We start from the raw sequence: 27,219 nt of genomic DNA, 5'->3' as shown, positions 1-27,219 counted from the left end.
AATCAAATCCTCCTGTAAAGAAACACGTGTGACGTGAAGCCGGATATTCAGTTCTATTGTGCTTCACCTTCTCATATGTGTATGCAGGGGACAAGAATAGACAAGCTACTCATTTAAAAGAAGAGTTTGTTCACCATAGTGATTTGGAGTGAAATTGCCATCTATCACCAGCAGACAGTTAGCAAAAGGCCTAGGCTTTGGAGGTCTACTTAAGACCTCAAAAAGAGCAGTGTGATAATGGGTAAATCATTTCCTTTAAATAGCATTGTCATGAAAATCATATGTAAAAGCAGTCTTAATATAATACCAAAACCTCAGTAACTTTGTTATGGAATAATATAATCCTGTTTCTCTTACAGACCTATAATGTTATTATGTAAATGGCTATACAAAGCCATGATTATATCAACAAAATTAAATTGTTGTGTAAGACCATTCCCAATCTCTGTAAATGAGGCTTTTCAACACTATAAAAACAGAAAGTTTCCTCGTATAATGTTAGGAGGAATGTTAATATTGTTGATTCCTGTGGCATTTTTTGCTTTGAGAGTTACCACAATTACCCTTGAAGATCACAGGACCAAAAATATATATATATGTGTATGAGTTGCATCACACGGTGAAAATTGTAATAATATTTAGATGCTTATGATCTGCACTTCCTTGTCCTTATTAGAAATTTAGAAATCCTTGTAATTTCGCCTGCCAGTTGGTCAGAAATAGCTCTTTGTAATCTAAACCCTCTTGGGGTTTTTTAATGAGTTAGGCTGTAGGCCTCATAAAATTTTAGATGGAAGTTTTGACTGGGTTACTTTGATGTGGGAAACTGTAATTTTTATGTCAGAACTGTCTCTTTGAAGTTAACCAATAGATGAACAATGACCATCAGAAAAGGACACATACTTCCTTTCTGAACTCAGCCTAAGTTTTGGAGTGCACAAAGTAATGAAATATACAAAGGTCACATAGTTAAAACCACACACTGTACAGTTTGAGGGCAGTAACAATGTCATAAAAATATTTTCAATAAGCTGTCTCCTGAATTAATAGCATATAACTGTTACAAGACAATACTAGTAAATAAAACAGTAAAATTTAGCTACAAACTTCAGTTAATGATCCTGTAAAATCATGACCTGCATTGCTGATATTTTTAGCCTATTACATTATTAGCATTTCTTTCAATTTCAAACTTACATATAATAATTTCTGCCTCCTTTAGGTGGACAAGAAAACTATGACTATTTTCTCTTTTTGATGCTCATCTTGTAATTTGCATGAATAATGCAATTGTTTACCAGGATCCTTCTTTAAGCAAAATATTTTTTAAAAAAGGAAAATATGATAAGAAAAAAAAGGGGAGAAATTGAAGTCAGATTTTTGTACTTTCTGCAACTGACCTGCAACCAGCAGTATGCAATGTCCACTGTGCTAGCAATGCTGGCCAGGGGAACTGCACTCACTCTTTCATGTTGAAAAATACTACCATTTCCAAAGAGGCTAAGAGGTGGATCTTTACAGATTATAAAGTCTCAGATATCTTAATGAACTAGTCCACAACAGTGGCTTAGAGAGCCATGAGCGTTACAGTGGCACTCCCTGTGGACTAGACTACGAAAGTGTATAATTCTCTTCTCATTATTCCACTGCCTTTTGTGTATCAGTTTCCACTTTGTCTGTTACTTCCTCGTTACAGCCCCTCATTTTCTTACACATTAACTGTTAAAGAAATGCTGTTTAAGGAGGGAAAGGGAATGGAAAAAAGAGGATGTCTAAGACTTGCCAAGGTGAGGAACATCCCATTGGTTCTGGGTGCTTATGGGACTGTCAGCTCCACAATGTTTAATCTGAGGCAAACAAGGGGCAATGCTACAAGACAAAACAAGAATGTCTGACCTCCCTTTTCCTCAGCAGAAGATGCTGGTTGTTTTTTACAAAAGGAAAACTGAATAAGGGCGTCCAATATCCCAACTACGGATAAGCAATACTGCTATTTTATTTTAAGACAATTTACTTACTAACAAGGGAAAAAAGAAGACATGCCACTGCATATTGAATGTCAGGGGAAAAAAATCTTACTCAAATATTTGCCTTCACAGCATTTTATTAGTAGTACGTTAATGATGAATACTATCTCCCTAGATGGTCGGAAAAAAGTCACCTGTATTCAGAGGCAGGCTATCATCACCAAATGAGGCCTCACTGTTCTTCTGTTATCAAATAGGTAGCACCAGAAAACTGATAAATAAAATTCCAGTTGTGGAAAACAATCCTGCTGCGGTACTGTTGTTCTGTTTATCTTATTTACTGCTGATTCTTTTCTATCCTCATTCCTACAAATTAGGTGACACAAGGATTAATGGAGAAATCACAGCTTTCTCTCACTTGCTTTATGTACTTGTGACAGCAGCCAATTTCGCTGTTGCCACAATTTCAAATCCTCAACTCTAAGACTGTGGCCACAAGGTACACCAGGTGCCTCAGGATTGCTGCAGGTGCACATTCAATGCTGCTGCTGCTTGTGTTTACTAAGCAGCCCCTCTTTCTTCCCTCACCTCCAGCTACTTGTTTCCAACCCCATGCTACACTGTTATGTACCGTTGTTTGTGCGAACAGGTGACAAATCAATTCAAATCGGGTTTTCCTAAACCGTGCCATTTTATGGCCAAGCCTTCTCAACAGTTACATGAAATCCAAGGCAATTCCAATAGCACCAGTGAGACTCTGATGTAATGAAATAAAGTTACTGATGTGTAAATGGACATTTGAAGCAAATCAGTTGAGAAACAGAAGATGGAAAAGGAGACATGAAGAAGAACAAACAGTAATAACCAGAGCTTATGGAAAGTCAGACTTATTTTCTCTTATGTAAATGGCAAACTACTAACTAAAATATATAAATGTTCTGAAACAAGTAAAATAGAAATTTCAAATTTTCTTATCATCGGGAAAAGACTGAAAATGCCACATTCCTTAAGGAAACAACGCTGGGATTCCAGTGCCAAGACCCCAGTGTCAATAGTGCATCCCAGCCCTTCTTCTTATAGGACTGATAGGGAGCTAAAAAGCCAGAAGGGAAGACCACTGAGAGGGACCACATGCAGTTTGGCAGCCAGAGTGCTTCCAAGAGAGGATGCCTGGAAACCTTGAGCATTCTGGGTCTCTCTCCCACAGAGCAAGGGCCATAACTCTTTAATTCCAGGACAGCCCATGTGGCAGGCTCTGATCCAAAGCTGAAAGACCAGGCTCTGCAGCACACCATCAGAGTTCAACAAGTTTAATAAAAAATGTTTGCAAGCGAAAACTGAATTTTTTTAGAAAATTTTCAATCCACCCAAAAACAACCCTAATGAGGTGATAGCATCACCTCCTTTATGGCAGCAATGAAAATTCTCATAGCTAGGCCCAGCAAGGTGACCCAGCCTAGTTAGAGCTTCTTTGATGGCATTGTGGTAATGCTAAGGCAAATCAAAGCTGCCATAGGACCAGCGAAACCACCCATCTGCACAACCCTCTGTGTGCTTCCTGCGCTGTCAACATGTGGCCAGGGCCATGGGAACCCACCTTGGCAGCTGCTCTGCTGTTCATTTATCAGTGTCAGTGTTAGGCCTCCAAAAAAACACCAAGCAAAAAGATAACTATCATGCAGTCCCCAGGCAAGCTTTTAAACTATGTGCATTATTGGAGCATCTCTCACCAAATAAAAAGTACTTTTTCCCCATAAATTAGTAACATTAGGGCACTGACAAGTAAAAATGCAAAGGCATTAAATTTCTAGCAATGTGCAACTCTAGTTGTTATTCAAAGGACAGTATATCCCTGATTCACACTACTCTAACAGACCAGCTTTGCATGTACACACAAATACACACACACACATGCAATTCTATGAAATACTGGCAGACCAATCACTCTCCCAGTGGCCTTACAAATGCTCTTCTCCCAAACCAGGCTGTAGACTTAGCATTTGTGGCCGTGCCCTCCCACATCTGGCCACCAGGCCACGAACAGGATTGTACCTGTTCTCTTCTCAGGCAACCACCATTTAGTTTGGGTTACCCAAGATGCCTTCTCTAGCAGCAAAGAGCACCTGTGTCTGAGCCATAGAAACAGCTTACTGGGTGAGATTTCCATCGTACTGTTCTGTATGAAGGTCTCTTCTCTCCTTGGGAACAACCTGTAAGACCCAATTTGGGAAGGCTATCCTGCAGGAGCATCTTTACCCAAAGGTCTCTAGTTAGACTGGTCCATGTAAGTTGCTTCTGACAACCAAACTCCCCACTCACCCCTCCTGGCATGGTGATTTTTAACTGTTTAACAACTGCAGGCTCAAGCTTTGCCAATGCAACAAAGCAGATTTTATCCATAAGCAAGACTTGTTATGGTTAGTGGCTTAGCCATGCCTCTGTTGTATGGGTAGCGGTTTATCTACACCCACTAGTTGCTCTTCCTGGTTGTTTTTTCTAACTTCCCACTATTCCTGAAATAACATCAGCATTCACATACCACCACTAATGGAAAATACCTCGTCATTCTAGGGAAGGGATTATACGGTGGTGTTTCCTGCGACAGCAGAGCCCTTGGTTCACACTAGGTCACAGCATGCACCTCTTCTACCAATACCAGCCCTGACCAAAGTACAGTGGGGTTCCTCCTGATCCTGGGAGTCCTTCCTATGGAGTCAGGGTGTAACCAGGGCACCCAGCTAGACTGGAGAAGCATTTTTCAGGTCTTGCAGTTTAGACATTGGCTTTGTGAAACCGCAGCTCCTTTCCGTGTCTGTGTTTTCCGCAAAGAGCAATCCCCATCCAGGCAAGGGCTGAAGAGCATGGGATAGCAATGTGCTGCCGCACAAGGACACTCCTAGTCATTACAACCCAAACATGCTACTGTGACAGAAGTCATTACGTCAAGCAAGCTCCACTAGACTGTCAGACCATTCAGAAAATTCCTGCCAGCTGGGACACCACACGACTTCTTTCAGCAACTTTAACAAACCTCATTCCTTGGCTATTCTCTAGCCATCTTCTATTCCCTTACTGTTGTGTGCAACCCAAAATTAGCAGTAGGTAAGTCTTAAATGGTATGTTGCGGTTAATGAACACAATTCTTGAGGCATAGTAGCATTTTCCTCCTGTTATTTTGTCATTGTCTATATAGTTTAGAAATTGATTTTCAAAGTCAGCCCTTTACTGCTGCTGACACCTACCTGAGCTGAATCTTATAAAGAGGTAAGACCTGCTCACTTACTTCACTTTTTTAATAATCTTTAATCTTGCAAAAGAAACTTTTCTGTTTCCACAGGAGTTCACGCCTAGCAATGACTATTCCAAAAACATATCTTACTGGTATAATTCTTTTTACTTTATAAAAGTTTAAAAATACAAGTAAAGGTCATATGCTAATTTGACATTTCAAAATCATACTCAAACCTGAAGCTTCATAAAAGTAAGTTTGATTATGACACTTGACGTATTCTACATATAGGAGCAGCTTAAAATTACTTCCTATTGCCTTATGAACTGAGATTTTTTTGCAATAAGACATAATTTTAAAAGGCCTGAAGTAGTGAACACCTAGCCAAAGAATTTTTTTATCATTGTCCTGCTAAAATAACAGCAGATGTACCAAATAAAGTACTTTCTGAAAATTCTTGAACAATCACAGTTCTCATTTCACCAAACTGCCACACAAAGAATTTAGAACTAAAAACACTTCTCTTTTGTCAATGTAATTAGTAAAATACACACTGCACCTACTTCTCCTTGGAATGTGTGAATTTTAACACATCAAAATAGAAAAGCAGAAAATCTCTTTAAAAATGGGGCACAGAACCTATCTTTCCTTAGGAACACTGAAGATGTGCATAATAGTTAGGCTGCTACTTACCATATTCACCTCAACGTCTCATTACTATCCTGCATTCTTCCACCCTTATCTTCTCCCTTGTTCTTTCATTTCTTACCAAGTTTGTAAACTCTTCAGAGCAGGTTTCCTTTTTTTATACAAAGCTTGACACAACAGAGCGTATCTTTCCACCACAAAAGTAATATAGAGGAATTGATATAGATAATGTTATTCTTTTAGAAAAGGAAATTGGATCTTAAATTGTCCTTTTATATTAGCCGGCTTCACTCATCACTGATTTTTCAGTACGCTTCAGATTCTGCCTCAGAGGAATCATCTGACTGGCCCTCAAAGATCTGATGGCTGGTTGGGAACAGCTGGGATTTTGGACAGCTAGAAAAGCGTAAGAGGCTATTTGAATTATGAACTAAGCATAACAGGCCAATAATTATGCTTTAAAGACAACCCTGAAACTATCAACTGCTAATACCACCATGAGATTTCTGAGTTAGCAACAAACTGAGATATATTGAACCTCCTCCTAAGAAAACCCAGAAGTTTCAGGGTGGCTGCAGATGTAGAACACCACTTCTGTCATATTCGCAAGGTTTTCTTCATAGACAGAGCACTGGAAAAGTACCAGAGCAAACAGCTGTCCAAGGCACAATTTTGTAACTATTTATGACAGAATCAGGTATTTAGACTGCAATCTTCAACTTTTGATTTCCAGTCTGAGAAGCTTACAGCCTGCCTGCACCCTCTACATACAAACCATATTCAGGAGGTTGGATTCCCAGCAGCTGGAATCAGCTGTTCAGCTTCTGAGCGCAGCAGCTCAGAAGACAGAGGAAGGGCTAGAAGGCTGCGACTTAGAATCACAGAATAGAATCATAGAATCGTTTAGGTTGGAAAAGACCTTTAAGATCATCCAGTCCAACCATTAACCTAACATTACCAAGTCTACTCTAAGCCAATCAAGGGTAGACTAGACTAAACCATGTCCCAGAGTGCCACATCTACCCGTTTTTTGAACACTTCCAGGGATGGTGACTCCACCACCTCTCTGGGCAGCCTGTTCCAATTCTTGACCACCCTTTCCATAAAGAAATTTCTCCTAATATCCAATCTAAACCTCCCCTGGCGCAGCTTAAGCCCATTTCCTCTCATCCTATCGCTAACTACGTGGGAGAAGAGACCGACACCCACCTCACTACAACCTCCTTTCAGGTAGCTGTAGAGAGCAATAAGGTCTCCCCTCAGCCTCCTCTTCTCCAGGCTAAACAACCCCAGTTCCCTCAGCCGCTCCTCATAAGGCCTGTGCTCCAGACCCTTCACCAGCTTCGTTGCCCTTCTCTGGACACGCTCCAGCACCTCAATGTCTTTCTTGTAGTGAGGGGCCCAAAACTGGACACAGTATTCCAGGTGCGGCCTCACCAGTGCCGAGTACAGGGGGATGTTCACTTCTTATCCCTTACAGCTGTAGGTAAGGTTGCTTATGTACTAACAGTTTAAAATGCAGGCTAAATAAAATCATGCAGCAAGAAGTGTTTTGCTTGCGAGCTACTTTCACTGTTAAACATATACTCAAAATAAGTAAATAATGCAGGCTAAATAAAATCATGCAGCAAGAAGTGTTTTGCTTGCGAGCTACTTTCACTGTTAAACATATACTCAAAATAAGTAAATAATGTAACTGTTAGTAGGGAAAAAGGGGGGAAAAAAAAAAAAAAAGCATTTTCCTTGTTAACTCCACTACTCCAATAGGCAAAACATGAAATTGAACAGTAATATAGAAACCAGGTCTGCAAATAAGACACTGACAAGTTTTTATTTTAATTTTTATTACAAAATTATTAAAAAATAATCTGCTAACATTTAAAGGTTAATTTAAAAACCTTCACAGCTCATCAGACTACCAAAAGGTAGACGAATGTAAAGAAGGTATGTAATGCATTTTGTTCCCCATTATAAACAGTCAGAACTCAGGAGCTGGCCAGCAGGAGAATCAGCTTGTCCAGCAGCTCTGCATCTACTGCTGTAAATGAGCAAGTGGCAAAGGCTTCATTAAGTCTCCTTTTTTTACTTTTCAAAGCAAATCTAAGGGCAGCAAAGGACACAAAGGTGTACCATTCTTAACAAAAAAGATCATTTTTGTGCTAGCTGAAAAATACAGCTCACTGGCATGGTTTTTTGATGTTCCAAGAACATAAGGAAAGATAATTTTTTAAATACTTATAATCTGTTAAAATTTCAGTTAAATCTAACAGCTTGATATGCAGATTTGTAAGATGTTGAGACTGATCATTTACAATGTATTCAAAGAATTAACACCACATACAGAAAGATGGAATTGCTGACTGTTTTAAAAGTGTAATTTTACAGAGAATGTGGTCAGTCAACAATTCCTTTGCCAATTAACACAAGCACTGCTCCTTTTATTTTCTCTGAGGTAGACAGACAGATACAAACATGTAGGAGGATACACTGCCTTCATAATTACGTTAGTTCAAAATCCACTGTTCTGCACAAACAATCTTTTTTAAGGAAACGTATGTAATTCAGAACTGTTTACTTCCATTGCCACCCTTTAAAAATAATACACTATCATGCTTTAAAAATAATACATTACAAGTGCAACACTGTAGCACTTATGGTGCTCAGATTTGAGAATATTTTAAAATATCTTTCTTTTCTTGAGGTTTGAAAACGCCAGGGATGGACTTACACTCTAACATCAGTATTTAAATATCTCAAGATCATCAAAATAAAGGACCAGCTTGTACAAATGGAGATACCATTAAACAAGATATCCTGTCACTTCAAGAATTTTAACTGAATTGCAATTGGTTTTATTTCTGTTACCTTCCGAGTGCACCATCGGTAATAAAGGCAAGTTCAAGAGCCTGCTGGGAAGGTGCGGAATTTCAGAATTAAGCTACAAGACCCAACTCAGTTTTCATTCTGCAGAAGAGTGAAGTAATCAATGTGCTGAAACTTCAAAACCTCGTTGCCCCAGCTGGTCCAGCCAGGCTGTAGGTTGCGAGCAAACAACTCCAAGCATTCCACATCTGGCTTCATAAACTCTGCCAGAACCTCTGTGCAAGAGAAAAAAAACACGGTAACAACAGTGACAAATGTATAAATAACAATAATAAACAAATAAAACTTCCCCTGTGCTGCTAGTGGATAAAAAACGAATGTTTCATTAAAAAAAGAGAGAGACAGCAAATTAATTTCAGGGGTTTCATCAAACAGCTGGACTATTTATAGTGAGAAAGTAATTTTAAATAAGTGCCCTTGAGATTCTGAACAATACTGTCAAGGCCTTCAATAGCCTTGATTTATTGGTTTTCATTTAGAGAAAGGGAATGAGGATTTATTTAAGCCTCTACACAGGTGAGTTCTGAATTTCTCACTAATATCAACCAAACACCTCCTAAAGACTCACTTAGCTCCTATAACAGAGGGGCAACATTTCTAAAAGTAAATAAATAAATAAAACCTTTCCTTAATTAAGATCACACTCTTTTCCTCTGCATCTTAAAGGGGATAAAAGCATTTCCTTGATGACAACTGTTCAAAGGTAAAATAAGAAACACCAGTTAAATAAGCATAACACTAAAAGGGCTATAAAAATGCAGGGACTTATTTTTCCTCAATACTAACTTGGCAAGTGAAGAAACATTTATATAACTGTGTTCTTTCATTCAGTAACATAAATCTCAAATTTCTTCTACAGCTGGGCATTTTTACTGCTTAAATCCAAATAAATAGGTGCCTGTCATTAACATTGTGTCACCGATTATGACTGGTATTGAAAAATACCAGTGATAGAAAAAGATCTTGCATTTCACCTGAAAAGTATTATTGCAAACAGTTTATTGTTAAACATGTTACTTGTCATACAGAGCCATTTAGTTTGTGGCTGGGTTGAACAAATTCTTAACTAGGTTTCATGAAATAGCTACAAAGATATTATGTATAAAAATATGCATGAGAAAAGCAAAGGTTTAAGGAGTACCCAACACAAAGGAGGCAGAAAAACTGAAAAACATAGCTATACTAAAAATTACGTTAGGTTTTTATTTTTGTTACTGAGGACAAAAGAAGAAAAACTATGAAACCATTTCCTTTTCCAAAGAATATCTTGGTCATTTTTGATCAGATCTCCCAGTGGTTTCTGAATTTCTGTAGCTTAAAAATACAGCTCATAAATCCAACATTATGTTGCTTGACTCAGTCTCTTCAGATATGATCATTGCAGAAAGCAAAAATACATCCAATCAGCACACAACAAAGTAGGAGATGGAATGTTTTTGGTCTGGGTGGGGTTTTTTTTGTACAATCCAAGTTCTGACTTTTTGCATCAAGTTTGCCAGTCACAGACTCCCTGTGTGAGACCCCGGCTCACCTTGTTGTGGATTGCTCCTGTTGCAGAAAGAGGAGCATCCACTTCACTTTCTAGGGAGTGTTAACCAACCCCAGATGCATTTCCTAGCTAAATGATCACCTCTTCCAAAGTTTCAATCCATTCAAAACTTTTCCCTAAGTATTTTGTAATGGGTGTTTCCAGACTTTCTTGTATTTTGGCATGGCATATAAATCTATTCTCCTTCCCCCAATCTTCAACAAATGTCAAATGAATGTCTCAGATGGGTTATCATAACGGCAGCTTTTAATCTAAAAAATACTGCTACCAGCAGGAATCTTATTCTAAAAACCTGCTTCTTTTAGGGGCAAGCTAAAATGTTTAAACAAATCTAACATTTGCAGAGAAGAGCCTGGGAGGTTTAGAGGAAAACGTACATTCTGACAGAAAACTTGCTGCACTGAACATTGCTGTTTGGTGTCATGGGAGTTCATCTAATTAGACACACTTATGAGTAGCTGCTTTTATACCATTTTGCAAACCCTCCATATTAAAAAAAGTGGTAAAATTTATTGTTCTTTTTCCATGCTCTATTTAGGTAAAGATTTCTTGTGCACAATTTACTGCCAACATGATCCTAGGGATGGAACACCTCTCCTGCAAGGATGGGCTGAGAGAGTTGGGGTTGTTTAGCCTGGAGAAAAGAAGGCTCCGGGGAGACCTTATTGTGGCCTTTCTGTACTTAAAGGGGGCTTCTAAGAAAGATGGGGACGGACATTTTAGCAGGACCTGTTGCGACAGGGCAAGGTGTGAGAGACTGAAAGAGTTAATGTCTCAAACATTGTGGTGAGGCAAGTTAAGGTCTGCATAGCACCACAGGTGAGAAGCCATTAGTGTGGAGCGGGGAGGTGTGTCAGAGGATGGCAGTTCCACCTTCTGAAGGCTGAAGGTCATGCAGAGCTTATTTGAGGAAGGGGCTCACGACCACCCGAAAGACCCTCGTGACCACCCCCCACAGTGGCACCTGTGCAGAAGATGAAGAACATTCTGGAACAGGCCTCAAGGGGGGTGAGACTAGAGGCGGGGACTGGCCTACAAAAGACACAGCTCTGAGGAGCCACATGCACACCCCCACCACCCACCACCGGAGGACCCCACGCTGCTGTTGCTGCTGCTCCGGACTGGCCTCCCCCACCCGGTACCCGCACAGCCGGAGGCCCTGGGCTCTGAGAGCAGCTCGCCCACCGCGGAGGACTGCTGCATTTACCATTGACATCATGAGATCCAAGGGTGGTGACATCTCTCTCTTTCTTCCTTTTCCTTTCCTCTTACAGTGTGCCCAGGTGGCCAAGAAGGCCAACAGCATCCTGGCCTGTATCAGGAATAGTGTGGCCAGCAGGAGCAGGGAGGTGATTGTGCCCCTGTACTCGGCACTGGTGAGGCCGCACCTGGAATACTGTGTCCAGTTTTGGGCCCCTCACTACAAGAAAGACATTGAGGTGCTGGAGCGTGTCCAGAGAAGGGCAACAAGGCTGGTGAAGGGTCTGGAGCACAGGCCTTATGAGGAGCGGCTGAGGGAACTGGGGTTGTTTAGCCTGGAGAAGAGGAGGCTGAGGGGAGACCTTATCGCTCTCTACAACTACCTGGAAGGAGGTTGTAGTGAGGGGGGTGTTGGTCTCTTCTCCCACGTAGTTAGCAATAGGATGAGAGGAAATGGGCTCAAGCTGCGCCAGGGGAGGTTTAGATTGGATATTAGGAGAAATTTCTTTATGGAAAGGGTGGTCAAGAATTGGAACAGGCTGCCCAGAGAGGTGGTGGAGTCACCATCCCTGGAAGTGTTCAAAAAACGGGTAGATGTGGCACTTCGGGACATGGCTTAGTCTAGTCTACCCTTGATTGGCTTAGAGCAGACTTGGTAGTGTAGGTTAATGGTTGGACTGGATGATCTTAAAGGTCTTTTCCAACCTAAACGATTCTATGATTCTACAAGTATTTGAATTAGAACCCACGTTGCCTATTGTTGTGCTTTCCTGGTTTGAGTTGCCTACCGTTATGCTTTCCAAGTTCAGGTTGGTGTTTACCATCAATAAAGTGTTTAATTGATCATTTGGTGCCGTTTCACCTTAATTTAGCCCAAGGGAATCACAGAACCTCCACGATCCTCTCTGGGCAGCCCAGTTTGGATTGTGACACAAGGGGTAATGGCTTTAAACTTAAAGAAGGTGGATTTAGACCAGATACGAGGAAGAAAATTTTTACAATGAGGGTAGTGAAACACTGGAACAGGTTGCCCAGAGAGGTGGTAGATGCCCTATCCCTGGAAGCGCTCAAGGTCAGGTTGCATGAGGCTCCGAGCGACCTGATCTAGTTGAAAATGTCCCTGCTCATGACAGGGGGGGTTGGACTAGATGACTAACTTTAAAGGTCCCTTCCAACCCAAACCATTCTATGATTCTATGACTTTAACAAAGATCTTCCAAAAATCTATTCTCTTGATCATCTAAGAAAGCCCATGTTGCAAGGGTTGCACTGTTTCCACAGAAGAGAAGGGAGAGACTGTGGAAAGCAAAGCTCCAAAGTTTTCAATAAGCTCTCTTTGAGCAGATCCTGACACGTGTAGGATATCTTTTTGAACCTAACGGGCATAAGATCATGCAGAGCTTACTGCAGAGTCAGGCTTTATATGACTTTTTTCCCCCCTCCATATAAAAACAAAATAGAACCATTTTATGCTTTATAAAGGCTTCTAAGTAGAGGAAGCAATTATTTAGGTGACAAAATTTCATTAAGAGCACATTAGTAATGTTGGCATTTGTTCTTAAAATGTATAGATTAAAAATATCATCACAGCACTAAGTCCAGTAATCAAAAGTGGGTTTACTAAACACCAAAAACTTCCATGCCTAAAAGAACAAATTTTAAAAGCACACTTAGGAGATTTAACCAACCTCAAAGACTGGTTACCCAGAAAGCAAAAAAGAGGTAGCCAAAAACCAGGTCAGTTAAGCAGAAGCAGAAAGCTTGTGCCAATCTTTCGATCAATTTGGTTATAGAATTTAAAAAAGAAGTCCCAAGAATCTCCCCCTCTCCTGTTGCCAGAGAGAGGGTCTTTTCTGAAGTCCCAAGTTTTTTTTTAAAAAAGAGGCAGATTACATATAATTGAAGAACACATTATAGTATGATTTTTCATTGCTAGGTTGTAGGTATCTACATAATCACATCAAGCAGTGACTTGCACTGCAATGGAAATTACCATATCAGGAGGGCAATAATGTGGCTATGTATTGTTGGCATAAAATTTCATTACACTCGCTTCCTTAAAATAGGAAAAGTCAGTGTTCAAGTTACAAATTATAGCTTCTTTGTTACGCTTTTATATCACCAGAAGGCTATTCTAACACGCATGGATCTGACTTGCAGCCCTTAAGCAAACTCTGGAGTTTTTTTTCCTCTGAAAACAGGTTAGAGGATCTACATCAGTAGAAAGATTAAATATTAAGTGTTTCTACCATAGGAATAGATTTAAAAAAAAAAAACCAAACACCAGCAAACAAACACACAATTACTTCTATCCACTTACAGATACCACTGACAATAAACAGCTTAAATAGACGATAACTAGATTATTCTTTATCACTCGCAGGTGTCAAACACTGTGACAGCAACTCAGGCACCTATACTTGAGCATCTAATGCCCTAGGACACATGAAGCTAGCACAAAGCCAGCTGGTAGATATACTGGTCTTCCAGAAAACCCACTTCCTTCTGAAGCACAATCTGGTGGTCAGGCAGGATACCTGCCATACTTGCCTACTCTTAATCCCAAACACGTATTGAAGATGCATGCTGCTAAAAATGTTTAAATAAGCAAAAGGAAGAATCATTTTTGAAACAAGCAATGGTTTCCCCTTGCCTTTTGAGCTCCCATTACCTAAATGCCAAGTTCTGCATGGCAAATTGGATACATAAAGTGAAAATGACTGTCGGATTTTCACTGATTTGTGAGCCACACAAAGCATGATTGAACTCATTTCATAGTAACCCTTCAAAAGAGTTTGCAATGTAAAGGTCCTTATTGCCCAGTCTGCCTAATCCCTGAACAGAATAGGACCAGAAAAGGATCTGAAACTCATCACAAAGATGGCTTTACATCTCTGCATCTTTCCTGAGCTTCAAGTGAAACCTAGATGTTGATGCACCTATAAATTAGTCTAACAGCAAGGGCTCACAAGGCACATAAGGAAACAAAAGGTATTTACTTCTTTTTACTTCCAAGAACGCTTTTATAACATGGCCTAACAAGCCAGGGTTGCTACAGGAGGGATTTCCCAAGATTTCCCATTGTACTTTTCTGCTGGAGATATGCAGAACAGCTAGAACATAGCCAAGAATTAATTCCAATGTTTTTAGGCATACTCCTATATGACAATATTATTTTCTAATAATAAATGTACATACTCAAAAACTGGAGGAGAAATGGCTATAACAAGAACCTATAAAACAGGAAAAGGAAAGTGTTTGAAGTTCTCCATAACTACACACCATCTGTGTAACAAAATACCTTCTATGTCTTCTAAGAGCAACACTGAATTGGATTAGTAGGAAAAAAAAGCTATTTGAATCAAAACCAGAAGTAATAAAATTTCATTTTAACACATTTGCATAAAGAAGCTTAAGTACATTTACAATGACATATTAAAGCTCTAAGCACTGAACACAGCACATGCATCACCAAAAACCCCTACAGTCACAATTTCATGGTTAAATGCACTGTAGGAACCCAAACATCTCTTTTTGATGGCTTACTTTAATTTACATCTTTCTCTTCCCCCAGAGAGATAAACTGTTATAATCAGTCATTAAGTGGCTACATATGTACCAACATACAGCCTTTACAATAGTAAAGTGCCAGACAGTATCAATAAATACTAATATTTTTGGCTTTGTTACTACTTAAAAAAAGCATAAAGAATGCATGTGACTCATCAAGTGTCCTTCTCCCCCATTGCCAAATTTCTGCTGTTCAAATTTCTTCTGAACCACTCTAGGATGTAGCTCAGCTGCTCTCTACTGGCCACTTGAGAATATTGTCCAGTCATGGAAGCAATACCGTTTTACAACACTGAAGTCAAAGCATCAGCAATTAGCTTTTGTCTCATGGTCTGCCTTTTCATTCCATAACCATGTTCTGAATGGAACTGCCAAAACTGTAATATACACATGGATTTTTATAAAAACCTTGTAAATCACTGATATTGCTCAACAGCAAATTCATTTTTCAGGTAGAAATACAAATGGTATCAAATCCCAGCATTCAAGTAAAGACTCAAGAAATATATAAATTAGCACGGATAATTTCTTTCAAAACCCATTCAGGATCAAAATTTATAAAGGATTCCCCAATACTGTTTCTAGATTCTGCCCTACAAAAGAATTGTTCCAAGGACTGCCCTGGTACTAGAATTCTCTATAAGACACACAAACTGCTGTTTTGCACCCTTGGATACCTCACAAGTTTCATGTTGTAACTGAGTGTGCTGCTAAGTACTGGTTTTCTGAAGAGGCCCTAGGTGGCTGCCTCACAAATCACTACCTTACCATTCATTACCTTAAATCAACACACATACTTCATTGCTGTAGCCCTAATTCTTAAAGACATGAGTTCAGAACTGCAAAATGATCCCCCTAGAACTGCTTTGTTTTTTTTTAAATTATTTTTAGCTAACCAAAGTATGTCTTCTACTAGTTTTTGAACAGGTGCATATATATATATGTTAATTTAATAAATACAAGGCCAAAATACAAATTTTAGAGCCTCCCTGAATGTATAACAACTGTCCAGCTCAGCTTCCTAACTGAAGTTGTTCTGTTCCTTGGGAACAGAAAAAGGAAAGCATGTCAGTGAAGCAAACCGTGATGCCTCTTCTCCCCAACAGCATTATGCATTTCTTCTACCTGCCTTTTCTGATGTGATTACATAGCACCACATGCACCTAGAATATTTGCAGATTCGTGATGAGTTTCCCCCCTGGGGAAGGATGAAATCATTATTGTAAGAGGTATTAAACATGCTTCTTACCATAGCACTGTAAGGCACTCAGGTGCTATAATGATGAAAGAGGTACAACTTTCTACTGATGAAATTAGTCAAAGTAAGAGTGCTCCAGAACAATGTGCAAAAGGTAACATATCACACAGAAATCTTCAAATACTTTGGACTAAACTCTGAAAAGTTGAATTCATACCCACACTAACAGGCTGGCTGGAGTCACTGCATCAATTTCAGTAAATTAAATGCAGCTCCTAAGAAATAAGCAGGGCATGCCTTATTTGTGGCCTATTCTTAACATTTTTAAAATATTTACATTTTTGGATTTAAAGGCACAACTGTACTGCAGGTGTACAAGCAACTCATGCAGAAATAAAAACATTTCTTTCAGGATAACATAATAAAGAAAGAGGTATCTCATTCTAGGTGTATCATTTCAGACATCCAAGTCCAATGCCCTACAGAAACATTATGCAACAAAACAAAACATACCAGTAAGAGGGGGTTTATGTGAATGCAGACTGCAGGGTATGCTGACAATTAACTTATGTTCTGGAATTGGAAGTACATCTTCAGATTTCCTGTCGTATAAATCAGAACATGAAAAGAAGTGTGAAAATGAATACCACCAAATGCGATGCTGCAGCGCTCTCAGAGCTACCTCAGATGGGAGCTAACACACAGAATGTTCATTCACAGTCAAACTTCAGGTAAGTCTAAGGGAAGTTAAATGTTGCTCAGCCATAACATATGAAAGGGCAGTTTATGAAATCACTGAGGCTTTAGACAAAATGTGGTTAACAATAGCCATACAAACCCATTGAGAATGAACAATATAGTCCTGTATGTTTTCGTGTGTAGAAAAACACCAGCATCCCCAAAATGGGATCAGCCTGTGCCAAGGACTCATGGTCCAAGAGAACCTGTCAGCAAAGGAAGCCCTGTCCACAAGGCTTTTATCTGAGCTCGTTCCGCAACAGATATAAGAAACAAAGGTTTCCATCCTTTAATCTCACTAAAGCACTCTCTTATCCCAAAGCTAGTAAGGCTATTTTTAGGTCCACAATCAGCCAAAAGATGATGCCAAGAGAAGATCTGGGCACATTATATTGTATTATGAACAAGTGATATATACAAAGAGAATCCTAGCAGCCTCAAAAAAGACATTTACCATAAATATCCTGGCATACCTTAAGGCTTCCTTTACGTCTCCTTGAACTCGCCCCAATATAAGAACTTCATAGGGCTTTTTGTGTAAAGAATCCAAAGGCAATACAAATTCTCCAGCTCTTGTAATCTGACACAAAGGAATTAAAAATACACAGTGGAAGATTTCATATCCATTTTTGGGGGGGCATTTTCTTTGATAAAAAAAGATACTGATAATACCATACCTTTCAAATACAAAAGCACACGGCAGTAAATAGACAAATTGTAAGAATACAGTGTCACAGTGCAAGCCCTCTCAGTCTCCAAGAAAGCAACAAAAAAACCTGAGAACTTACTTTTACCCAGTGCCACTCAGCAAGTGTTTTCACAGACCAATGAGGATAAAGTTCATCCTTAACAAAACGTAAGTGCTTCTGTCTATTAGTCACCCACGTGACTAGAAGACAATTTGGAGCAGCTAGTGCTGGTACAGGAATCTTCTTGATTTGCCATGAAGACAAGTAGCTGTATCTATATGCCAATACAGTGAGAAAGCAAGTTAGCATACACCGAATAAAAAAATTGCAAAGCAACACAAATGGATAAAGAAATTACACAGCCAAGACGTTTCAAGAATTATCACCTGACAAGTCATAAAATGGATCAAGACTGACACCCAGTGGCCAGATCTGAAGGATTCTGATATAAAGTGTATGTACTTAAGTTTTACCGAGCAGAACCTTTAACTACATATTTCTACTATTCCCCAAATAAAGTATTACAAACTGTGACTCTGAAGAAGTCTAAAAGCCCATGCTTAATTTACGAACTATCATATGTAGTTCAATACTCTCATCTTTACACCAGAACAAAGCTATTTAGTGAAAAGTAGCTCTTCAGTCAATGTAACATCATTCACTTTTCATAATAAGCAATCTCTCTTCGGAATGAAAATGACAAGTGAGTCATTTACAAGTGCAAGGGCAACACTAATTTGACTGGCAAGTTAAAAGGTCACAAAAGAGTAATCACTTCTCCAATTATTTGCAGAAGTTATTCATTATTTTTAAATTACCATTCCCGGTAAAAGTTCTCTAGGTTATTCATAACAGTTCTGCACATTTTTGAGTTAACTGTATGCTACATCAGTGAATACAGTATGCTTTCCAGATTCTGTCATGTTCTACCATTTTTCTCGTGATGCTATTCTACTCTATTGCAATTCATGTGTTGCGGCATCAAAAACATTGGCACTCTACCTACTGGAATCGACAGCCACCATCTGGGTACCTGGGATCCCTATACAATGCAACAGTGAGAAATGGGTAAGAAGGGTAAAATCCAAAATACCTCCTGGACTAGAGTGCCCAGAGAAAACAAGATTCACAACCCAGATGTGAAATGATTAACAAAGATTAGCCATCAACAAGGTAACTAACAGCAGTGATAGTTCCACCTTTTGCCTGTATTTTGTAAGGGAGAGAGGATCTTGCTGGCTAATTCATGCTTGTGAATAACTACAGTTTCCTTTTGAGTAACTTAATAGTTAGACATAATAAAGACACTTGATTGAGTTTAACTCTGGGTTTCTAGAGGTTTCTGTAGGGCTTTCAAAGTAAAACCTACTAATCAGTCTCTGCATCTTCAAATTGTATCTTCATAATAAGCTTCAAAAGCCACATTAGACATTATTCTAGGAAGTTGTAAGGCTGTATTTCCTGTCTGCCCTTCTTTCACATGGATACAATTCTATGGTAATCAAGAGAGCTCCACTGGCATAAGCCTAATGTTACTCAGTGGAGAAGGAAGACCATAAAATTTTAAGTTAATGACTTCATAAACTACAGTAGTCACAAAGTTCCTATTGCACTTGGGGATTTTACTGCTGCATTATCATTTTCTCTCTTCTACCCATCAGACTGAAGCTCAAACTACAGCTCTAACTAAAAAAAAAAAAAAAAATTAAAAAACTAAAACGTCTAAACTGGATCTCAGTCCTGGAAATACTTAAAGATTTATCTAGCTTTATACCCACTAAAGTAAACCTATTAATTTCAAATTAATATCTGTATGATCTGGGCCTTACAAAACAATTAACTCCAGGCTTTCCGTACAAGTCTCAAGGATTAGCATTCTCGCACCATTTAGGTAATTTAAGATCTACTCTTGCAAATATTTTGTATGCCAAGTATCCAAGCCATTTCAGTGAAATCTCCGAGACATTTCATAGACTTGAAGGTAGGCATGCGCCAAAATATTTGCTAGTTTAAGCTACAGTCTCACAGTTATATTAGTCTTGGATTGCATCAGTATATTAAAAAGGTAATTACCCTTTGTAAGCTAAGATGACAAAGTTTGTTTGATTTTACTATAAAATTTACCTGTTACTCCTTTTAACGGACTTGTTCTCCCATGGTGGATCAATCACAATTACATCATATTTTTTCTTGTCTGGGAAGTGAAATTACACAAAAAAAAAAGCACCAGTAAATTAGTTTTAAAATAAATCTACTAGTTAAAACTGATAAAGGCTTAGCTACCCACATACAGAAAACATTTAAAGAGCCAACTATACAGCAAAACCGCAACTTTCTTCTGTTATGTCCAAATAAGAAGTTAACAGGCTTCTAGTACGCTTGTTTTAATTCAGATAATCATAGATTTCAGAGATTTTCAGGCTGATGACCTAAGGAAAGGACATTTATGTGATCTGTGTCAGATCCCCCCAAGAAATTTTGAACATCCTGGGGACTTCAGAAAAAACCTGATAGCAGAGCGCAAGTCTCAAAGATGAAAATTCTTCCAAGTTTCCTAACAGAAACTATGTAATAAGGCACCCAGGTGAGTGAAAGGCTGCAGCCCTGAACACAAGATTCCTGTCCTGTTTGATCTTTCTAGCAGGCCAGCTGGGACACACAGAACTCTGAACCAGCCCTCAAAAACTGTGTTTTGCACTACTGAAGGTGAAGAGAGACAGACAGCTAGACCCAGTATATGAAATGGAAATCAATGGACAAGAGGAAGAGAACTGAAAGAGTTTTCATGGGAGAAGCTGGGTTTACTTTAGTTGGAGGATAGAAGATACAGGACACATCCATGAAAAAACAGGACTCTCCAATTTTATTGTTCCCACAGAACATACTTGTTCCTTCATTGAGTCTGATAGTAATTACTTAAATAGCTAGTAAGAACAACAGCTTAATATTTAATGTCCATTAAATATGCTTTCTACCTCTTATTCCCTTATTAACATTGGAGGTGTTATCCTGACAGTGGGCTGACCAGCAAGAAATACTTCTTTTTTGGCAGGTGAAGGGGAAGAAGAAAAATACTAATTAAAAAGGACAGTAGACTTCCTCAAAAAAAAAAAAAAAATCAGAAGTCATGCCATTGTATTAACATTCACTGTTGGTTACTTCAAAAACAATTTCTCAATTTTCTTGGACTGCACCCTGTCCTCTGGGAGAATCCAAACTTGCTATATGCACACCTGTGTATAATGATAGCACAGTGATAGTGATCTTCCTTCTTTCATCCAGCTGAAAAAGCTACCTGGCTAAATTCTGGACTTCAAATATAAAATTTTTATTTGGATAACAAGGTTCCACCTCCTGCATGTCTTCTTATTAAAAAAAAAAAAAAAAACCCACAGTGAACATCTAAGTTCCATATTAGAAGGCAGGAAATATATGTAACTAACAAATCTAAAATTACTGATTAGAGGGTAGAGCAGTAATCCCCAGCTCACAGACATCTTTCCTGTAAGACTGTCTGATGAAGCTTAGCTGCTGCTAATAATAATAATAATAATGAAGGTCAAATTGAAAACTAATGGAATGGTGATGTACAGTGAAGACTGAGGCATGTTGTCAGCTTAAAGCTTTCTGCATGGCCCGTTAAGGGTGAGGATCCTGGCTTGGATAGCTTTTGATTTACTTTTACAGAGGAGTTATTAATTCTAAAATCCCACCACTTCCCTGCCACTGATTTTGGCTTAAGCCAATACTCTCAGCTGTGAAACGTAGCAGCTGAGAAGTCAACTCACATTTGCTACTCATGGTCTTGCTAAAGTGTTTACCTCCAGCTGGGTGCAGCAGCCTCTCAAACTGATTTATTCTCTGGAGGACACTGAGATTGGTTTCACAATCAGTTTATGCCAATCTAAATAGACCCTGCTGCTGAACAGGATGAATCTTTAAGGGAACCCTTGCTTTAAGATGCATAATCTCATCCCTCTCCCATGATCTCATCTAGCTAAAAAACCAAGACAGCAGGAACACCAGCCCAGCAGCAGCATGGGCTTATCTATGTTAAAGCCTCATCCTGTGGGCTAGGGACCCAGCAGCATAGCTAGTCCCAATGTAAAGCATTTACATGACTTCTACACTGACAGTGGCTCAGAACACGCTCACAAACTGTTGTATTTTGGGCTTCATGTAAAATGCTGTGGCTGAGATTTTTAAAGGAGCCTCCTGGAGACAGAGAATCCCCCCTAGACATATGCTCCTAACCACTCAAGATTCCTTTGAAAACCCCCACCTATTAGCACAAAGTTAGAAATACCACTTTGAAAGCTTTGCAGCAGCATTTCCTGTCAGTGTGATGCTGCATATTAAAATCTGTTCATCGAGTCCTTAGTCATCTTGACATTAACTGCCCTTCTTAGACAGGAAAGAAGTGGTAAATTCTAATGCCTAAAGATACTTACAGTTCAGCAGGGGCTGTAAACATGAAATATCAGATAAAAGGAAACTGCTTTTTGGTGGCACCAAGTACTTCTGCCCCATTAACACAACTATTTTTGCACAGTTTGAGCTGTTTTCTGTAACACACGAAAGCAGGTCCTGCTCTGGAATGGAGGTTTCATCATCTAACATATGTACAGCTTGATGGTCACTTTCATTCACAGCTGGAAACTGCTTTGCCATTTCACATAATTCAGCCAACCCACAGCCAATGTGTTCAAGTACAACATTCTTCCTGCAACTGAGTTCTGCAGTAGTATGATGAAGAAAACCACTTTTGAGCCCTTCTTGGACTAAATGGAAAGTGCCTTCCCAAATGAGCTTCCTGACCTGTATGGTCATAAAGAAACAAGGGAAAAATAAATTATCTTTCAAATATCTACTTGATCAGGGAATGCAACAGGAATCAAAACATTTTCAATCTGCAGACTGGGAAAAGGATCCTTGCCAAATACTGAGATCATTGACTCAAAAGCTACAAGGGCATGGTAAATTTTGTTGTTGCCATTTTGGTAAAGCAACTACAATTAGAAGCCTGGAGAAAGAAAGAGTGAGAGACTACTGAATAAAACATTGCACAGACAATAGAAGTGGAATATTACTGTTCCAAGCAAACATAAATTTCAAAGCAATAATTTGAAGTATAAGTTAAAATTCTAATCTAATTCCAAGTTACTGTGCCCATAAACATATTTTTAACTGAGACGTATACTGGGATCTAAAAATCAGTATTTTTCCACATTTTAATTCACTCTGAAAAACAATAGTTTATGCATTTTAAAAGTAATACGGACGTACAATAAATAAAGCAAATTAAATTATTAGAATTTGTTTTTCATCTTTTCTAAGGAACACACCTCTCAAATAATCTGCCAGTGAGTCCAGGAAGACAAAATTCTTGGATCTATATACACACTCATTCACTTCAGCATTCCCCCTTTGCAAAATTTAGAGACCTAGTTCATTCCCAAATCTTTAAGCCTTTATGAGTTTTAATTATCAAGGAGGCATTTGTTTTTATTTAGAATAGCAATAAGGCCAGTTACAGTGGCTTTATCAAAGGTTTCAGATACTTACTATGGTTTCTAAAACTCCTGATTATGGAATCCTCAACTTTACATGATCTTTTTACACAATACTCTTTATTACAATTTCCAAATTAATGGGGGGAAGCAATTTTTTTTTTTTTTTATAATTTCTTTAATAGCGCCACCATCTAGATATCTGGGGGGACAAAGTCATAATTTTTTAGTACCTAGGTTTGTGATAGTAAGAGTTCATACTGCTTTAACAGAATAAATATCTCTTTAGAAATGCTGTAAGTTGTACAGCTGAATTAATGCAGATGGCTTTTCTTCTTACATCCACGTGTTAAGTAACAGGTGGACAAAGCCTCTCGACTATCAAGCAATTTAAACAGTTTTAACAAATGGTTGCTGAAGGAATTTAGCATATTTTGTACTGTTGCCTATGTTGACTCTGACCAAAACTCATAAATGGATTCAATGCCTACTTTCACTGGCAGACACAAATTTGGGGGTTTTTTTTGAAAACAATTCTAAAGACATGAATAAGTGCCAAAATAATCTGAATTGACTTGCAGAGCTACAACCTTTAACTCTACAAATACACTAAAAACCAATACATTCTAACCTGTGAATGGTATCAGAGGCCAACTGGGATCACAGATTTTTCAAAACTTTTTTGCATGTTCACCGAAAATCGTTTGAAGTTACACAGACCTCCAAGACATCAAACCTCTTCGTTTCTTCCCTTATTCCTATTGTTGAATGACTATTTTAGCTGAGAGGTTTTCATACTCATAAACCTCTGTTTGACATTGAATTTCAAGGTTCTCTCCTTTAAGGCGATTCTGCACATACATAGCTTATACACAGTAATAATTACAGGAACTCTACACTGTATCATAGCAAAGTGTACATGTTTACCACTAAATTGTTGCCATGCAAAAGAAGAAAAATTTAGTCATTAAAATATAGTCCAAGAGGAACAGAATTAAACAAAAAGCCCAATATGACTAACACCTTCATTAGAGGAAAGAAAGCAAGTGTAGATCCTAGTTCAGGGCCACATCACTATTTGGGAAAGCAGTAAGAATATATCAAACATTATCCACAGTCTACATTTATAGGATTTACTAACATGCTTCAGTGCAATTCAGCTGTAACTTCACCAATATTTCACTGACATGAGCCTAAATAGAAACTTGAATTCTAATTCATTTATGATGCTTTAGTATGACAATGTAAAATGTTAGAGATAATTCTTTCTCATTAGCAGAAGTGAGACCTCTTGGAGTACATTTGGTCAGAGAAGCTTTGAATAACTTCAGTGCAGTGTCCTGATATACTAAAGATGAGTTGATCTTCAGAACAGGTGACACTGTTTACTTCAAATCAGTCACTTCCTGTTCAACTAATTTTCAACTCATCACTGTATAATGCTCAGTTATCCATAACGGTAAAAGATATTTTGTGAATGCAGCTTCCAGCTCTTCAAAATGTCCCAGCTGCAGTTTCATGCCTAGTTTGTTTCATATATATCTACACAGAAGATATTCTCTGTATGCACTTACTGATTTAAGGACTGGAGAGATGACCTTCCCATTAGTGGAACAAGCTACAAAAACAGAACTTGTTTGCAACCAAGCCTTGCACTCCATACACGCCCAAAGTCAGGTATCATGTACTTGCAAAAATATACTTTTGTTCAGACTTACCTTTGAATGGTATTCTAAAGCATCCAGTTCACCTTGGTTGAATACACATTTCCTTTTACGTTTCTGCAGAATGAGCAGTGAAATAAAAAATTCATATTACTCCGTGATGAAAGGAAAAAATAAATAAACATACCCGAATTACAAATTAGCTCTTTTAAAAGCAGAAGAAACTTCCATCTCTTTCTTTTTTTATCATAAGTCCAATAAGCAAAAAGATGATCTCAAAATACCTAGGCTGCTGTAGGCATTCTCAAGGTACACAGACTTAAAGCTCTGTTATGTTACTTATGGCACTGGGATCTGAAGGTACCTAGTGCATGCCACAGTTCATGTTCATGCCTCCTTTGGGGCCATACTAGAAGGTATTTGTTCAGCTGCCAAGTGCAGTTTACCAATAATGGCAGAAAATTAACTAGGTCTTCATGATTACATTTGTTGGTTTAGACCTGCAACTTTATTTTTTTGGTCTATAAGGAACAGGACTGAACAATCTACATATCAAAAGTAAATTCATACTGTCCTTCCCTCCTCATTAATCTGCACAATCTTGACAGCTACCACAGTTTCAGCTCACGTGCCTGACCACAACCAATATCAGAAGATTTTGTGAGGAATCCACTGCTTTTGAGTCACAGGATGCACATTACTGACTTTATGTCAGGACACAAGAATATCCTCATGAGTGCTTACATTTTCCATGCATCTTGTGGAAAAGTCCCTGCTCTCCTACATAAGCTCAGGAAACTGAAACATGCAAGACAACATTAGTGGTAAATTATTTACCAGGGGATTACTGCAGTTTACTGTATTACGGCAAACATACCTTCCTAGGACTGGCAACAGAATCTCCGACGCCACTCTTGGTTCCTTCTTGGTGTTCCTCTCTATTGCTGTTGGCCTTTATTTCTGTGAGACTCACCTCAGTGCATCCCTGCCACAGCCGCTCTTCAGGAGCTGCAGCTATATGGGGCTCACAAATGTCAAAGAACTCCTCGCGAAACACATATCTTGTTTTTGCTCTTTTACCTTCTGTTTCTACCGCATCTCCAGGACCAGGAATAGGACCATCTCCTGATGAGGAGGTGGCAGCAAAGCTAGAAGTAGCATGAACATCTTCAGTAGAAGTGACAGAAGTATTGAGAGTGACACTACCAGGGTATGCAAAGGAGTCACGGATCTCATAGCCACACTGGTTGATGAAAGAAAGATGATCCACAAGCCACCCTGCTGTCAGCTGATGTACCACAGACATCACAGCTTCCCTTTTCAGGAAGAAAAATCAACTCCCTGAAACTGCAGCCGGTAACGATCCGCACTTCCTGAAGCAAACTCATCCTGTGGGAATTTTTTTAAGAGTTCACTTTTCAGAATTACAATAGAGTAGCACCTGTCTTCTGACAGACATTTCCACATGGACACGGGACACACCGTAGAAACTTCTGACTTCAGCCGGTATCCCCATTGTGACTTCTGTTTCATCCCTATTTCACTTTTTTTTATAGTAAAGCCAGTTTTAAATAAGTTCCTATAGTTTTCTACAGTATAGATTTACTCTAAGATGACTCTTTTAATAAGTTAGAAAATAGCATTATGACACAGCAATTATATAAACCAAGACTTCGTATGACAGCACTCGGGAGCAGCCGCAGGGGCGCAGGGGCAGCCGCGGCACCAGGGCAGCAGAGGCCAGGCCCCAGCGCCCGCACACAGGGCCTGGGAGCTCGGGTTTTCCCCCAGAACCACTTCTCCCCCCCGCCCCGCCATGTCCCACCGCCGCTCGGCGGGAAGCGCGGCCTGACGGCGCAGCGGCCTCCTCACCGCCGCGGCGGGCACAAACCCGGAGCGGAGGTGCTGCTGAAGCCTGGGCGCGGGGCTCGGCACGGCCGTTCCCAGCCGTTACGGGGGGTGGATAGGGAGGGGGCTGCCCTCCGCCCCTGCCCCTCGCTGCGGACAGAGAACAGCGCCAGGGCTCGCCATAGCACAGCAGCACCTGACACACTTACCGCCGCTGCCCCGGCCCCCATGAGCGCCGCCATCTTGTTGTAGGGCCACAACCTTTTCTCCTAAGAGCTTCCGGGGGAATCAGGCAGTTTGTGGATGAGCAGCCAGGCAAGCGGAAGTGACGACGCGCCCTCCGCGTCCCTGCCCTCCTTATTCTGCTGCTTCGCCGCTCCCCCGTGACGTAGCGCGCTGCGGCGCGCAGTGACGTTGTCGGCGGGCGGATTTGAAATTGAGAGGAAGGAGTCGGCGCCGTTAACGGTAACGGCTGGGCTGTTGGGACGGGTCTCTCCGTGGCGTGGGCCTTCTCCGCCGACGGGGC

The 27,219-nt window shown here is 39.6% G+C and overlaps 1 protein-coding gene across 3 annotated transcripts; it reads right to left on the bottom strand.

Annotated features, from left to right (window-relative positions):
• Positions 1–26,971, bottom strand: METTL4 (methyltransferase 4, N6-adenosine). 3 transcript variants are annotated; one of them, XR_012830833.1, is made up of 9 exons: positions 25,723–26,156; positions 24,900–24,962; positions 22,123–22,489; positions 19,796–19,865; positions 17,771–17,945; positions 17,456–17,562; positions 16,758–16,846; positions 8,710–8,942; positions 1–12 (listed from the first exon to the last, which is right to left on the bottom strand). XR_012830833.1 is itself a non-coding variant. In XM_075705123.1 (9 exons), the coding sequence occupies exons 2-9, from the start codon at positions 26,149–26,151 to the stop codon at positions 8,797–8,799; spliced, it is 1,446 nt and encodes a 481-aa protein (XP_075561238.1). In that variant the 5' UTR covers positions 26,152–26,234; positions 26,903–26,971; the 3' UTR covers positions 7,735–8,796. The 3 variants fall into 3 exon arrangements, 2 of the variants coding, with proteins under 2 accessions (XP_075561238.1, XP_075561239.1); XM_075705123.1 differs by lacking the exon at positions 1–12 and adding an exon at positions 26,903–26,971 and having other exon boundaries at positions 7,735–8,942; positions 25,723–26,234; XM_075705124.1 differs by lacking the exons at positions 1–12; positions 16,758–16,846 and adding an exon at positions 26,903–26,971 and having other exon boundaries at positions 8,780–8,942; positions 25,723–26,234.
• Between the last annotated feature and the right edge of the window lie 248 nt (positions 26,972–27,219).

This window comes from Pelecanus crispus, chromosome 2, assembly GCF_030463565.1.
Source record: "Pelecanus crispus isolate bPelCri1 chromosome 2, bPelCri1.pri, whole genome shotgun sequence".
Lineage (NCBI taxonomy): Eukaryota > Metazoa > Chordata > Aves > Pelecaniformes > Pelecanidae > Pelecanus > Pelecanus crispus.
Note: the sequence above shows the minus strand (reverse complement) of the source record. Positions and strands in the feature narration are given on the sequence as shown.

Coding starts and splice junctions, on each gene's coding strand:
- METTL4 (XM_075705123.1), bottom strand. CDS start 26,151: ATGTCTGTGGTACATCAGCTGACAGCAGGGTGGCTTGTGGATCATCTT. Junction 24,963..25,722: donor CTGTTGCCAGTCCTAGGAAG/GTATGTTTGCCG, acceptor CTCATTCTGCAG/AAACGTAAAAGGAAATGTGT. Junction 8,943..16,757: donor ACATAAACCCCCTCTTACTG/GTATGTTTTGTT, acceptor TCTCTTGCACAG/AGGTTCTGGCAGAGTTTATG.